The sequence below is a fragment of the Adelges cooleyi genome, unplaced genomic scaffold (assembly GCF_023614345.1).
Source record: "Adelges cooleyi isolate 19-005CV unplaced genomic scaffold, UGA_ACOO_1.1 ACOO_flye_CR_arks_rails_tigmint_CR_PRNA_9, whole genome shotgun sequence".
In the NCBI taxonomy this organism is placed as follows: domain Eukaryota; kingdom Metazoa; phylum Arthropoda; class Insecta; order Hemiptera; family Adelgidae; genus Adelges; species Adelges cooleyi.
Window position 1 is genome coordinate 7,865,386 of NW_026096579.1, and position 13,048 is coordinate 7,878,433.

Here is a 13,048-nt window from a genome sequence, read left to right on the forward strand (position 1 = left end):
TATAATTAAAGTTTATTTATATTGTAAAAAATAAAAAAGTGGGTTTTTAAATGGATTGCAGATCTTGTATGATATATGATATGTATACAGAATGTGTACACTGCATATCGGTTGGTTAGTGTTACTTATTTCACGAGACTGAATACAATATTTTACTTAATACTTTTTCACTTTAATTTTATACTTAATAATATAATGTGGAACATTTTATGTTACCTATTTTATTTTATGTATAAGTACTCGAAATACTTTTGAAAATCATTTTAATAGTTCGATGGGCAAAAAATTCATACATAATATTTTGGCTGTTGAATACTATTAACACTGTATTGTGTTGTGATAGTACCCGAATCAGTGACCTTTTAAGAATAGTTAGAAAACAGATGCACTTGAAAGTAATATTATAAACTAATAAATACAGATAACTCGACAGATATTGAACAATATTACTTTTAAGTGTATACAAGTCTGTTTTGTAGATAACAGCTATTCTATAGCCACCTTCTATATGAAATACATTAATTAATGGCGATAATTCACCCACCTGAAGTTGACGGCCAAAAAGACGTTCCAAAACAACACTCTGGCGATAATACCCGTCCGGACTGTACGCATAATGGGCCGGTAGACCCTTTAAGAAGTCCGGGGCATCACACCCACCCAGGTCCAAGCTCACGTGTCGTCGCTGCCGGAGCGGCGCATCATGTCTGTGACAGGAGGTGTCTCTCCGGCTGATTGGTAGAATTTAATTTAAATAATTTTCTAAAAAAAACACACACACACACTCCACTGACGGACACGTTCGCACTTAACCGGCGGGTTATCACACACACACACACACGGATAGATAAATACAACCACACGGGCAGCGATCGGTCCACGGGGCGTCGGAGACTTTAATGCCCCGGCCGGAGCGCCTCTATCTATCCGTCTGTTCTGCCTACTCGAAGCGAAGGGGGGACGGAGAAACGTACACGCCTCCCGGACCTCGTAATTGGTTCTGTGCGGGCCTGACGTGCACGCCTAATAACCGCAGCCCATTATGTCACGGGGATAGACCCCCGGGTCACGGTCGTCATGTACGTATAATATATATTAATCGTACAAAAAAAAAATCCATATACATAGGTATATATGGATATAGCCCAGGATTAAGTATAATATCGGTGTGCTCTTTTTGCACCTTGAACGACGCCCCTTTCTTTTGTCGCACACCGTACCTATAGAGCAGTACGTTTCCCCGGGGTGGTTTTTATTATTATATACATATATTCGGGCACGCAATGTGTGAGATAATAGTCCGTCCATATACGGAAAGGTCTCAATTAAATCGGATTCGGTCCGGCGACCACGAAATGACCGGTTAATTATTATTGTATTATCACGCCTAAACGCCGCACGCTGTACACAATAATAGGTATATAATATAAAAAATATATATCTGCTCGATCCCCTCGTGCTGCACATTCTGGTAAAATTGTATAGACTATATTATCAGGCTCTATTGCTTCGAGTGTGGTCAAGCCAAAAGAAACAAATGCCACAGATATCGCATATTGGGGCGGGGAGGTAGCCGGTCTACCTCTTAAGAAACGTTCTGGAATGAAGTTTATAGTTGAGAAAATACAGACTTTGATAAAACTGCGCACTCTGTGCAGGGAATCATCCTGGAAACATGTAAAATCAACCAATGTAAACACTACTTCAGTAAGTGTAAATTTACCACCCACAGAGTGTTATGTAAATGCAACCAAATACGTTTCCCGAAATCATTTTAACCCTCCTCCTATCACCACCACTATCGACTCCATAGCCGTCCGACTGATTTGATTTTAAATCAATAATCAACCCCTTAATCTCTCTACGTACTACCGTAATAGGTAAATAATTTCTCCAAATTTCAATCTTCTAATGGAAAACTTTTCTTCGATTATTATTATCTAATCCTAAACGCATACTTGGAAGCAATATCAATGGTCACCCTATTCCATGATCTAGTTATCTTCCACGGTATTCATGATCTAGTTAATTACTAATAGAATATATTTTACCTATTGTATTTCTTTTGTACGCAGATTTTAAGAATCTATTATTTCCAATGAATTTAAGCCAAGTTAAAAGTGTATATGTGATATTGAATTTGAAATGCAACTGAACTCGTTTGCGGTGTTGTACAACAAAAAGCTCTTGACCGATTCGAATTTACTGGCTCGCATAGTATTCTCTGTGGGCAGGTATACAACTCTGGATAATATTGTGCATGTCGTACACGGGCCACTAATTAGTAATAACAATTATTATTACTATACCAGCCACATTATTATACTGGGATTTACGACATGTGCACATATGCAGCAGCGGATTTAACGGTCGCTTTTTGTGTGTGTGTGCAGTTCCAATTGTAAGTACGCGTTTATGACTTAACCCGTTGAATCCGTTGATTTCGCCCACAGCGAAAAACCGGAGAAGAAGGCACACATCCCTACGGTATATTATAATAAAATTGTTTAACCATAACCATAATAATAATAATATTGCAGTCAGCGGCCAGGAAACGCAGCAGTTAAGCGTCGCTGTTTGATACAGATGGCAAGAAAACGATGCAGCTTTGTCTCTAATAAGAGAAAATAATAGTTTTTGTTAGGTTTATAAATTATAATTATGCCAGAAGAAAACGTTTCATGGGTGGCCCCACAGGTGACGGCGGCGACGGTGAATGGTTTTTTTAAATGAAAGTCTTTGAAAGAAGCCGCTTATGTTAGCCGTGGACAAACATTGCGGTCGGGTTCCGCCTCTATCTACACTTCAATGTAGGTAATATGTTATTTTAATATAGTAGATTTTGCTAAAAAAAAACCTATCCCTAATAATGATTTAACGATAAATCCGGACTTTAAAGTTTGAACTGTAATCCGCCTTTAAATAAAAATCTGAATTACCGGTTTAAACTTCATAAAGCTAATTATTTGTAATTACCAATTCAGTAGTGCTTGCAAGACGACCGCATTGTTTAAATTAGACTTGACTTTTAAGTTGTATAATGCCCTACGACTGAAGTATAGTGCCCCATTCACTCAAGCCGTCCAGTTTTGTAAAATAAAAAAATTAGCCATTTATACTTGTTGTACATATGAATACAGATTGTAAATTTAAAAAAAAAATTGTTTTAAGAAATGCTCTATAAAATCTTATTATCGGACCCCTTTGACTAAATTACTCTAAATTTTATGTTTCCAACGATTCTACATATTCAAGTTTAAACACGAAGTAAGTATTCTGTATTACAAGTTCACTATTTGTAAGAAATAAAAAAAATAAAAAATAACTATCAATTTATAATAATTTTAGTTATATTTTTGTAGTTTTTTTTTTTTTACAAAACCTTAGTTTTGATAAGAAATCACTATTGAACCCAAGCAACTGTTGATGGTCAATGGTCAAAAAAATAAATAATTAACCAATATACTTGATTTATTATTGAAAAAAATATTATTGAAATCCAGTCTACGGATTGATAACTAAAAATCCAAAATCCGGATTTTCCCATCACTAGTTATTTTGCATTATGCATTTGAAAAACTATTTCAATATAAATACCTCTGTCTGGAAGGTCAACCTTTTGTACTTGATAGTTTCACAAAACAAGTTTTCAAATATGCGTGTGAAACTCGGTCGACTGTAAAAGAAGATGAAAATAAAACATTTATATTTGAATAAAAAAGTGCTATCGCATAATTGTGATACACATATAAATTGTTCAGCCCAATTTTAGCTTATACAGCTTGTACAGGAGGCGAATAATAATAGGCAGGTAAAAATCTTAATAAATGCATAATCATAATAAGCAAATGACAGGAATGAAAAGGCTGAACTAGTCAACTGGCTTAATCAAGAACGCCACGGTATGGAAGCTAAATAAAAATTTAAAAAAAGCCCCAAGACGATATTATTTTGCTTAAAAAAAAAACCAACATAGTAAAAAGTCAATTAAAGTAAGTGAATTGTGTATAAAGAAAACAACAAACCGAGACTTAAAAATATGTTTGTTGTTCAATAAATGATCGAATGATTTACTGCTAGTTAGGATTCGTACATCTATCTAGTCCTAACTAGATGCCAAAAAGGTCTTTGACTCCGACCTTTTTAGATTAAACGGTTTCACTTCTGGACACTGTTTGAATACAAAATGCCGGATTAACGTCGTCTCGGTATAAGATTGCACATCATCGTTCTCAGTATTAGAAACCCGCGTGCTCCGGTTTAATAAGCCAAATGTTACCCTATTGGTAAACGTTTATTAGTTTATCTTTATATTCTATTCTGAATATGCGAGTCGCCCATTGGTACCGTAGCCAACAGCAAAATAATTACCTACAGTCTATTTGCCAAAGGAAAGCACACATTTTAAGTGTCAATAATTTAGTGAATTTGCGGTTTTTCCAAAACAGAACTACAGTCAATAATGTTGTTTGTGGAATATTATCCATTCAACATTTCAAAAAAATATCTGCAATAACTGTACACAATATTGTAAATCAAAAACTAATAACCGGAAAAGTACATACTTAGCTCTTTTCAAAAAGTTACTATAGTACCTTCAAAAATGATTTAAAAACTAAACCCTTTTGGTAATTGTTTAAATTCAACACAATAGTTCAGAGTAATTCTCAGGTTAAATTTTTAGAATTTTTAACGTCTCTATTCGAATGATATTACTTTAAAATAACCATTTCGTAAAAGTTTAAAATAGAAATTCAAATTTTCGGTTTTTGATAAAGGCAATTCACATTATAATGTATCCCTAAATTTACTTTCTTAATATTATATAATTGTTAATTATTTTCTTGATATTATAATTTTAAATGTTGACCGGTAGACTGGCGGGCAATTTAACTAGACAAATAGTGTTCCCATTCGAGTAATAACGATTTTCACCAAAAGCGACGATCATGACTGGATTTTTTTTGATTTTTATATTTATAGGACATACATTTTTAAAATATATCGTTTTCCATATTATCGTGCGTTAAAAGGCGCTTCGGCCTACTTTCAAACTACAGTTTTTTAGTAGAAAATAAAAATCCCAATTATTTACGACTTGTCCGACACTTTCCTCGGTAAGTCTCGAGACTTTGGCATCTATGATCCTCGATATTCTGACTGCTGTTTGGAGGTGATAAATTTCAGTATAAAAAAAAAAATAATAATAATAATAATCTTACCGCACGGACGAAGCTCGTTGTAAGTATTCTTATTACACTGTACTTGTTTCGACGGGATAAATATTTTGAACGCTATACGGGGCATATTAAGAATAAAAAAAATTAATTCATTTAATGAATGGAACAACCGACAATGATTATAATAATTAGTCCAAGCGGATTGTACTATATAATACAGTTTTTTAGTCGAGTCGCGCACAAAGAATAGCTGTTGTTGGATACCAAAAGCAACTACTCACGACTGGTTGCTGGATAAAAAATAAAAATTAAAAAACGTGATCATTACCACACGGGTTAACCGCACAGAAAATACGATATAAACGAACCATATAAAAGCATTCAATCTTTTGGTTAAATATAGTATAAAATACAATATAACTTTGTTCGACATTATATGACTTGAGGCCACCGAGGTGTATAAAACGGTATAGTATGGTGTACTCTGCTGCTATTCTAGTGCCTTCTAGCTGTTATCCTTATTAATAACTGTCTCGACTTTGTACACAATATTATAGTGTTTTATAAATGAAGAGGAAAACAATGATGGTTTTTTTTTTTTTATGTGCCAGTGTTATTTACGACGATGGTATTTTCGGGTGGATGCGACCGATACGTTAAAAAAACCGCTTTTTTTTTAGGCCTACCGAACGTTGATAATAATATTATTACAACACATTTTTAATCCTAACAAACCGCATTCGTGACCAAAAATCTGTTACGAAATATTGTTTTTTAATAATTATTAATTGGCTCGGAGAAGCTGCTATTGGTTTGGTTTTTTTTTTTTTTTAATTTTATTTTTTAGAGCTACAAACGAAAAAGATTTATGATCGATATTTCAACGAAATATCAATATATTTCTTCTTCACTCAAACGGTTAATCTGATATTTTGTTTTGACGGTTTAGAAACTGACATTTTTTAAGTGAAAATCTGTTTCCTACATAACATAATGTAGTAATAAGTAGCCAATGAACTTGAATCTCTTTACAAACTTGAAATTGGACCGTCCTAAGTAGTCGAAATTTTGGCCTAGCTTTTGGGTAAAAAAGGACTTTAACTCATAAAGAAACCGGATAATAATTTATTGACACGGTCGAAATGTATTGAAACCTCTTTTTACTTAAATATTGCGTATACAAAACTCCTTAAACACAGACCGCATGCAATTCCCTTAGCATAAACGTTATTTTCTAAAATATATGTACATTTTTAATGTATAGCAAGTGTTGAAGGTGCAGCAAATGTACTGCTGTAGATGGGCACGATTCGAAATTGTCAGTTTCATTAGTTAAATGTATATTATTCAATTCTGGTCGGTTAGGTTGATTGTAAACAAACGGGAAAAATATGTGTCGGTCAATGTAAGAGTGAATCATCTCTTTATAATTGAATTTTGAAAAAACCGAGCTTTTTGTAAATTGGGTCGTGTGTAAGAAAAGGAAATACAAGTTTGTATTCATTCAGTGTTTTCTATTTTTTTATTATTGTTTATTACAAATCAAAGGTTATACAAATCTGTAATGATTTAGAAAATGCCCCCCAAAACTAAATATGTAATAAATAAATAATTTGTTTTGTTTTGGAGTACACCACTTTTACAATGAACAACTCGTGTGTAGATAGAATTTATTTTCTTCAAAAAAATAACCAAACTATTTAGTGTTTCAGTTGATAGCAAATTGTCACTTTTTACTGGAAATTTAAAAAAAATAACATTCTTATTTTTCACCATTTAATTTGTATGTAAATAACTCAAGTATTATAACAGTATATAATAGATGATTGATTCACCGACCTTTGTTCAATGTGCATTTATAGTAGGTAAAATCCATTGAACCTAAAACGAAATCATTATTTTAATTAGATAGCTGTTCTTAGTTGGATCACTTTTAGCTGTTCCTTAAGCTAACTTTTAAGTATTTTATATTAGTCTACTATTATTGGCATTCTATAGTGAGTGAAAACATTTTCCAGTCTTTGGAAGTTCTTGTTGCGAAGCTTGTCCGTTTATTATTTGATCAACTTTACTAGAATACATAATATATTAATTAAACTTTTATTGCAACATTTAAAACAAACTGCTACTGGTTTACATTGGTTATTAGCCACATAGTTGTTAAAATGTTTAATAAAATTATCTGCTAGTAAAAAAATACCAGTAGGATTTTATAAATAAAGGGTTCTAACATAAAATATTTCAATACAATGATTAAGATCACTTTGTTTCCATAACAAATATAAATATAATTATTATATTTAATCAAACATTGAATAATTTAGATAATATGACATTAGTAATGTAATTTCTATGTATTATACATCACAACTAAACTAGATTAACACAACTTCTGAATTTGTTAATGTTATGTGTCCTTTGCGCAATTCATGTACATTTCAATGTTTTAATTAATGATTTAGTTATTTCAAAAAACATGTCGTGTACAAGAGTTTCACAAGAACAGGTGCTATTTATAAAATAGACATATACATGTCAAATATTTACATCGTTTTTAAGCAATACATTTTATTTTTATTGACATATATAATTAGGAAATCGAAATCGGCGAAGCATTTGATCTCATGGACTTCGACAAGACCGAGCAGATCAGCACCAAAGACTTTAAGTTGGCAATGAAAGCTTTAGGTATAGAATTACCTAGATATCAATACATACAGCTGATTTCCAATATAGACAAAACCTGCGACGGACAAATTGAAAAAAAAGTGTTCGTCAAGGAAATGCGCAAATTGCTGTCGAAAAAAGATCCCAAAGAGAGTATTATTAAAGCCTTTCGTTTGATGGACGAGTACGACACGGGCAAAATAGGTTTTCAAGAATTGAAAAACGTGGCTAAAATTTTGGGCGAAAATGTCACTGATCGACAAATTGACGAGATGCTAAATGTTGCCGACGAAGACGGTGATGGTCAAGTAAACTTAACAGAATTCCTGAAGCTCATGGACAGAGCTAGCAGAGTGTTATGATTTGATATAACATTAATATTTACTGTTGTGTTAATAAATATTCAATATTACTGTACATGACTAAAACAAAATAATATAAACGTAGTGAATTAATTTAACAAAAAAAATCATTAACAAAGTTCTAAAAATTAATTTGATTTAAAAAAAGTTAGTATATAAAATGTATAAAAAAAAATGTATAATTATATTAAATAAAAATAGGTAAAGTATACCTAAAATTGATACAGTATTTCTACATAAAAACTACTAACTATACAACGCCTTCAGAACACCTTCGGTAATGATGTCAGGTAAACACAAACGTTTTTCATGTCTACACTTTGTAGAAATATTATCGTTGATCAAGTGGAACACTGGACGCTGGTATTTAACGTCCATCCTGTGGCTGTGTAAATAAAACAAAACCACTTTATTACCACTCGATTGTTAATGTTATATATTTTTTAATAATAACAAGCGTTAAAATCTTAAGCAAGCAGCGTGCAGAAGAGAATTACCTAGGTTGGCATTTCAAACCAAGAAAATCCATGACTTGTACGCAACCGTCTTCGATTTTGAAAACTGTCTGTAGATACCGCTCCAAGCCGGCTCTTCTCTGTTCGAGTACTTTGGGCTGCGAACACCTGATGCGTTTCGACGGAAATGGCGGCGTAGATATCAATTTTCTCAGCTGTCGATCGAAAGAATATTTAAGTTTAAAAAAAAAAATGACAATTGCGTCAAAAATGTCGTATCGACCGTTTGTTATACCTCTCTGTGGAATGCATGGAATGCGCTGTACCGTTTTTCTACATATTCGAGACTACCTTTCGAGCTCACTCTGATCGTGTACACGTAATGCGGCTTCACATCCTGCACTAGTCTGTAATTGGGTATAGTTATTTCAGTCATAATAACACCGTGACCATTGTTATTTGGAAAATACGTAAAGCAACTTAATATACGTATGGATTAGTAAAACTGTACAGTAAAAGACAAAATATTATAATATTAAAGTCGAAATATTGCACTGTATTTTCAATTTTATCATTTTGCTCAAAGCACTTGAGAACTTCTTCTTCTTCTTATTATTATTATTATTATTATTATTACTCTGAGCTACTCAGTCTGATAAGTGATAACTGATAAGCTCCTTTAAACTGATAAGCACGGTTGAAGGTAGGAGATAAACACTGAACTCGATAAAAAATAATAATGATAACATTAATTATTAATTTGTTTTTGTTTAAACAAAACTTAAAAGTTTTACGAATAATGATTTATCTGCGACTGTGTTTTTTAAATACTATTTTCAATTAGTAGCTCTTCGCGATTAAACTCAAAATATTTAACATGTTTCAATGCGTTCACATGTATCGATAGAAAATAGTAAGTTGACATGTAGAAAAAAAACCATCCAGTAAGTAACCATCATAATATGAATATTTAGCAGTGCTTTGAGGCTAACGGGTGTTAACAATTACGGATTTGAAAAACTTGTAAACGCCGGCGTTATTGTTCAACACGGGTATCGGCTGTTCTGCACTTTAGAGACCATAATTTATAACATTATCAAGGCAAAAAGGTACCTTATTTATTATAACTACAAACAATTTTGAGGAGGACATGCGATATTGTGTTATCTCTTGTCCGACACTGTCGAGTTTAAACTCGGTTGTGCTACCAGAATATAAATAATTTTAATCAACATCTGCTGTAGTTATAACAAATAATGTAAATTTTGGCTTGGTTATGTACTCAATCCCTGCAATGAATACACAAAAACATTCAAACTATTTATTTCCTCCAATTAAAATTTTTTCTGTAATAAACTATATTAAGTGTAATCAAATATTTATTTATTAAAAACGGTCAATATTTTAACAGGTTATTTTATTATTGGTGTTTTTCAATTCCAAGCCCTGATATTTAGTGCAAGATAAATCTAATATACTTTTATAATTCTTATTATAGAAATGGAAAAACAAATGGTTTACTATGAAATTATTTAATTAATAAAAACCGATGAAGACAATATTATTTTTCCCTTGAACTCATGTAAAAGTACGTTCAATTTTTTCATTTTATCGTTTATTAATTATTGCTAAATGAAAAATATGTGTGCTGAAGATTTTATATTTGAATGTTATACAATGCCTTACAGCAACTTCATACATCGAAGAAATGCCTGAAACGTATAATTGTGAACACTGCGAAAAACATTTTACAAATCGACGACATTATGAATTGCACGTTAACGGACATTTGAGAAATAGCTGTCAACTGTGTGGCTTACCGTGCAATAGCCGCAAAGTGTTATCGTCGCATATGGTCACAGTTCACGGATGTAAATTGAACTCTGAATCGTTAGGCTGTAAATTCTGTCCGAAGACGTTTGTTCAAAAACGTTCTTTACATTCTCACTACAAGTCTGCTCACAAAGACAAAGACGGCGTTTGCGTTGATTGTGGACAGTTGTTTAACAGCGGCCAAGAAGTTGCGGAACACAGAGCCAAAGCAAAGCACGGGGCCAGTTTTGTATGCTATAAATGTGGAGAAACGTTTACGCGTAGTCAACAATATAAATTACATTTACAAGTATGCTTCTACCTATTGTTACATTTGTAAATATCTTATTATAATTAATTTAATGTTTCCTGTTAACTATTACTTTTTCAGAGACACGATACATACAGTTGTGTCAACTGTAACGCTTACTTTGCAAATTTCAAAAAACTAAATGCACATTTAAAACAGTGTATATATTTATCGAGCGATATACTGAAACCTCCAAATCACATAAAAACCAAGGAAACTTCTAACGGTAATATTCTAACGGTCATTGAAATGTAATGAACGCATTATGAAATTTTCTTTAATACATTTTTCTGTGTAGTTTGGTTAATTTAGAAAAGACGATTAAAAAAATTTAATTTTTAATAGAAATAATCTATCGATATATATTTTAAGTACTTTGCAATACGTTAATGATTTAATAAAAACTCCTACTATTATAATTATTTGATATTGTTGAGGAAATATTTTTTTTTAACATTTTTGCTATTAATATTTGATTACCTGTTGGAATAAGATTTAAAAAAAACTTAATAATACTTTACTAAATTTACTTAAAATTCTTTTCAACACCGATGTCAATATTATATTAGTAATAGAAATTATTTGTTAGTAATAAGACTTTCTGTATTTCTAGGCGTTGTATATGAATGCAAAAAATGCCAAAAGACATTCAAGAAGAAAAAGTACTACAGACGTCATATAAAAACAACGGCTCATCTTAGCGTTGATCAAAACGATGTGTTCTATTGTGCACATTGTTCGAAAATATTTTACTACAAACGTAATTTATTGCATCACTTGAATAGCGTGCACTTCAAACCACACAACTCGTACACTTGCGAGGTATGCGGCAAACGTTTCCGATACAGAAATAACTACAAGCGCCACAAAGACTCGCATTTGCAAATTAGAGATTACGTGTGCGAAACCTGCGGTGCGTGTTTCTATCGAAAGGGCGCGTTAGACGATCATCGGACGGCGATTCACAGCGACGAAAAAAATTTCGTTTGCAATCTATGCGGTAGTAATTTCAAGTTAAAGTCGATTTTGGTCAGACACATGAGACAACACGCCGAAACGAAACGACACGAGTGCCACTGTAAAAGGGTGTATAAATTTGCTAGTAATTTGCTGCGTCATCAAGTTATCGCACACAATCAAATGAACAACAGGTGCAGTAAGGTGAAGAGATTAGTGCAAGACGATTGTCGACAATCACCGTTGATGGTCATGCAAGAAGAAAAGAAAATGGCCAATTTTAAACGAGAGAACATTGGCGATTTCGGTATCGAAGACAATGACGTGCAATATTCAATGATCGGGTATTCCGATAATCTGGACTTGAGTAATGCGGACATTGCGGAAAAAGTGTTGCGAGTCGCTTCGTCTTCGGACTATAAAATCGAATGCGAAGAAAATTCCTGTTACCCCGGAATTCATCCCCCCATCGAAACGTCACTAGTGTGCAGCTTAAACGATAGTGCGGATTTATCGTCTAACTCTTCGCAACAATACGTTCTGTCCGATTATGTGGTTCCTCATCAGTTCCCGTTTCTTAATATTTAATAAAAACCAAAGTAATTATGTTTATAACTGTTAATTACGAACAATACGACATTTTTTATACTTGGATTTAATTTTATATTACCGGTAATTATATGTAACAAAATCCGGCAAATGTTCCTAAATTATGTTCTGTACAACATTTTATTGTTTGTTAAATTTTAAACGTCAGACAAGTACACTTTCATACTGTTTGACGCGTATGTTAAATATCAATGTTTTGTTTGATTGAATATTATTATTATTATTATGTTCAGATAAGTTATCTCGGTGTCTAATGTTGTTGATTTCCTACATCAGCACTTTAGCCACTGCCATGTTTAACAATAGGATTGCTTATCTGTGTATAATAAAATCGAAATCAATGTGTATTCAAATAATTCCATTTTTAGTTAGTAACATTTTAGTTTTCATTGATTCAATTTATGTAAAATTATCTCAATCAATTTATGGTTATAATTTTCATAATATTAACAGTAAATTTTCAAGAACTAGAAAAAAATGAACTCGATTTTTGTTCAAGTGTTTGTAAATAAACAAAAAAAATACAGTATTTATAGTTTTAGTTAATTTTTGTAACTTTTGAATAAAAAATCTTCACCTAAATTTCTATAATATTTATTTATATTGCATTATTTTACAATTGACAATCATATACTTTGTAAACCTGGAAATTGTTAAAACTATTATTAAAAGTAAAAAAAATGTATATAAAAAAAG

The 13,048-nt window shown here is 32.2% G+C and overlaps 3 protein-coding genes across 7 annotated transcripts in view; 1 reads left to right on the forward strand and 2 right to left on the reverse strand.

Moving 5' to 3' along the window:
* LOC126846109 (protein Wnt-2) overlaps positions 1-888 on the reverse strand; it is a 31,267-nt gene extending 30,379 nt beyond the window's left edge. Inside the window, exon 1 of the mRNA XM_050585252.1 lies at positions 545-888. Within this exon, the coding sequence (XP_050441209.1) occupies positions 545-615 (71 nt within the window). The 5' untranslated portion in view covers positions 616-888. The remainder of the gene's footprint in view (positions 1-544) is intronic.
* Positions 889-7,140: 6,252 nt separating this feature from the next.
* On the reverse strand, positions 7,141-9,288 carry LOC126847110 (sorting nexin-24-like). The gene is made up of 4 exons (XM_050587167.1): positions 8,960-9,288; positions 8,707-8,879; positions 8,461-8,594; positions 7,141-7,251 (listed from the first exon to the last, which is right to left on the reverse strand). Exons 1-4 carry the CDS (start codon positions 9,098-9,100, stop codon positions 7,235-7,237), a joined length of 465 nt encoding a protein of 154 aa, XP_050443124.1. The 5' UTR covers positions 9,101-9,288; the 3' UTR covers positions 7,141-7,234.
* Positions 9,289-9,410: 122 nt separating this feature from the next.
* On the forward strand, positions 9,411-12,928 carry LOC126847109 (zinc finger protein 555-like). Of its 5 annotated transcripts, XM_050587165.1 has the most exons (6): positions 9,411-9,577; positions 9,639-9,773; positions 10,163-10,252; positions 10,353-10,786; positions 10,868-11,012; positions 11,400-12,928. In XM_050587165.1, exons 4-6 carry the CDS (start codon positions 10,373-10,375, stop codon positions 12,329-12,331), a joined length of 1,491 nt encoding a protein of 496 aa, XP_050443122.1. In that variant the 5' UTR covers positions 9,411-9,577; positions 9,639-9,773; positions 10,163-10,252; positions 10,353-10,372; the 3' UTR covers positions 12,332-12,928. The 5 variants fall into 5 exon arrangements, with proteins under 5 accessions (XP_050443122.1, XP_050443121.1, XP_050443120.1 ...); XM_050587164.1 differs by having other exon boundaries at positions 9,411-9,716; XM_050587163.1 differs by lacking the exon at positions 9,639-9,773 and having other exon boundaries at positions 9,411-9,608; positions 10,076-10,252.
* Positions 12,929-13,048: the final 120 nt, after the last annotated feature.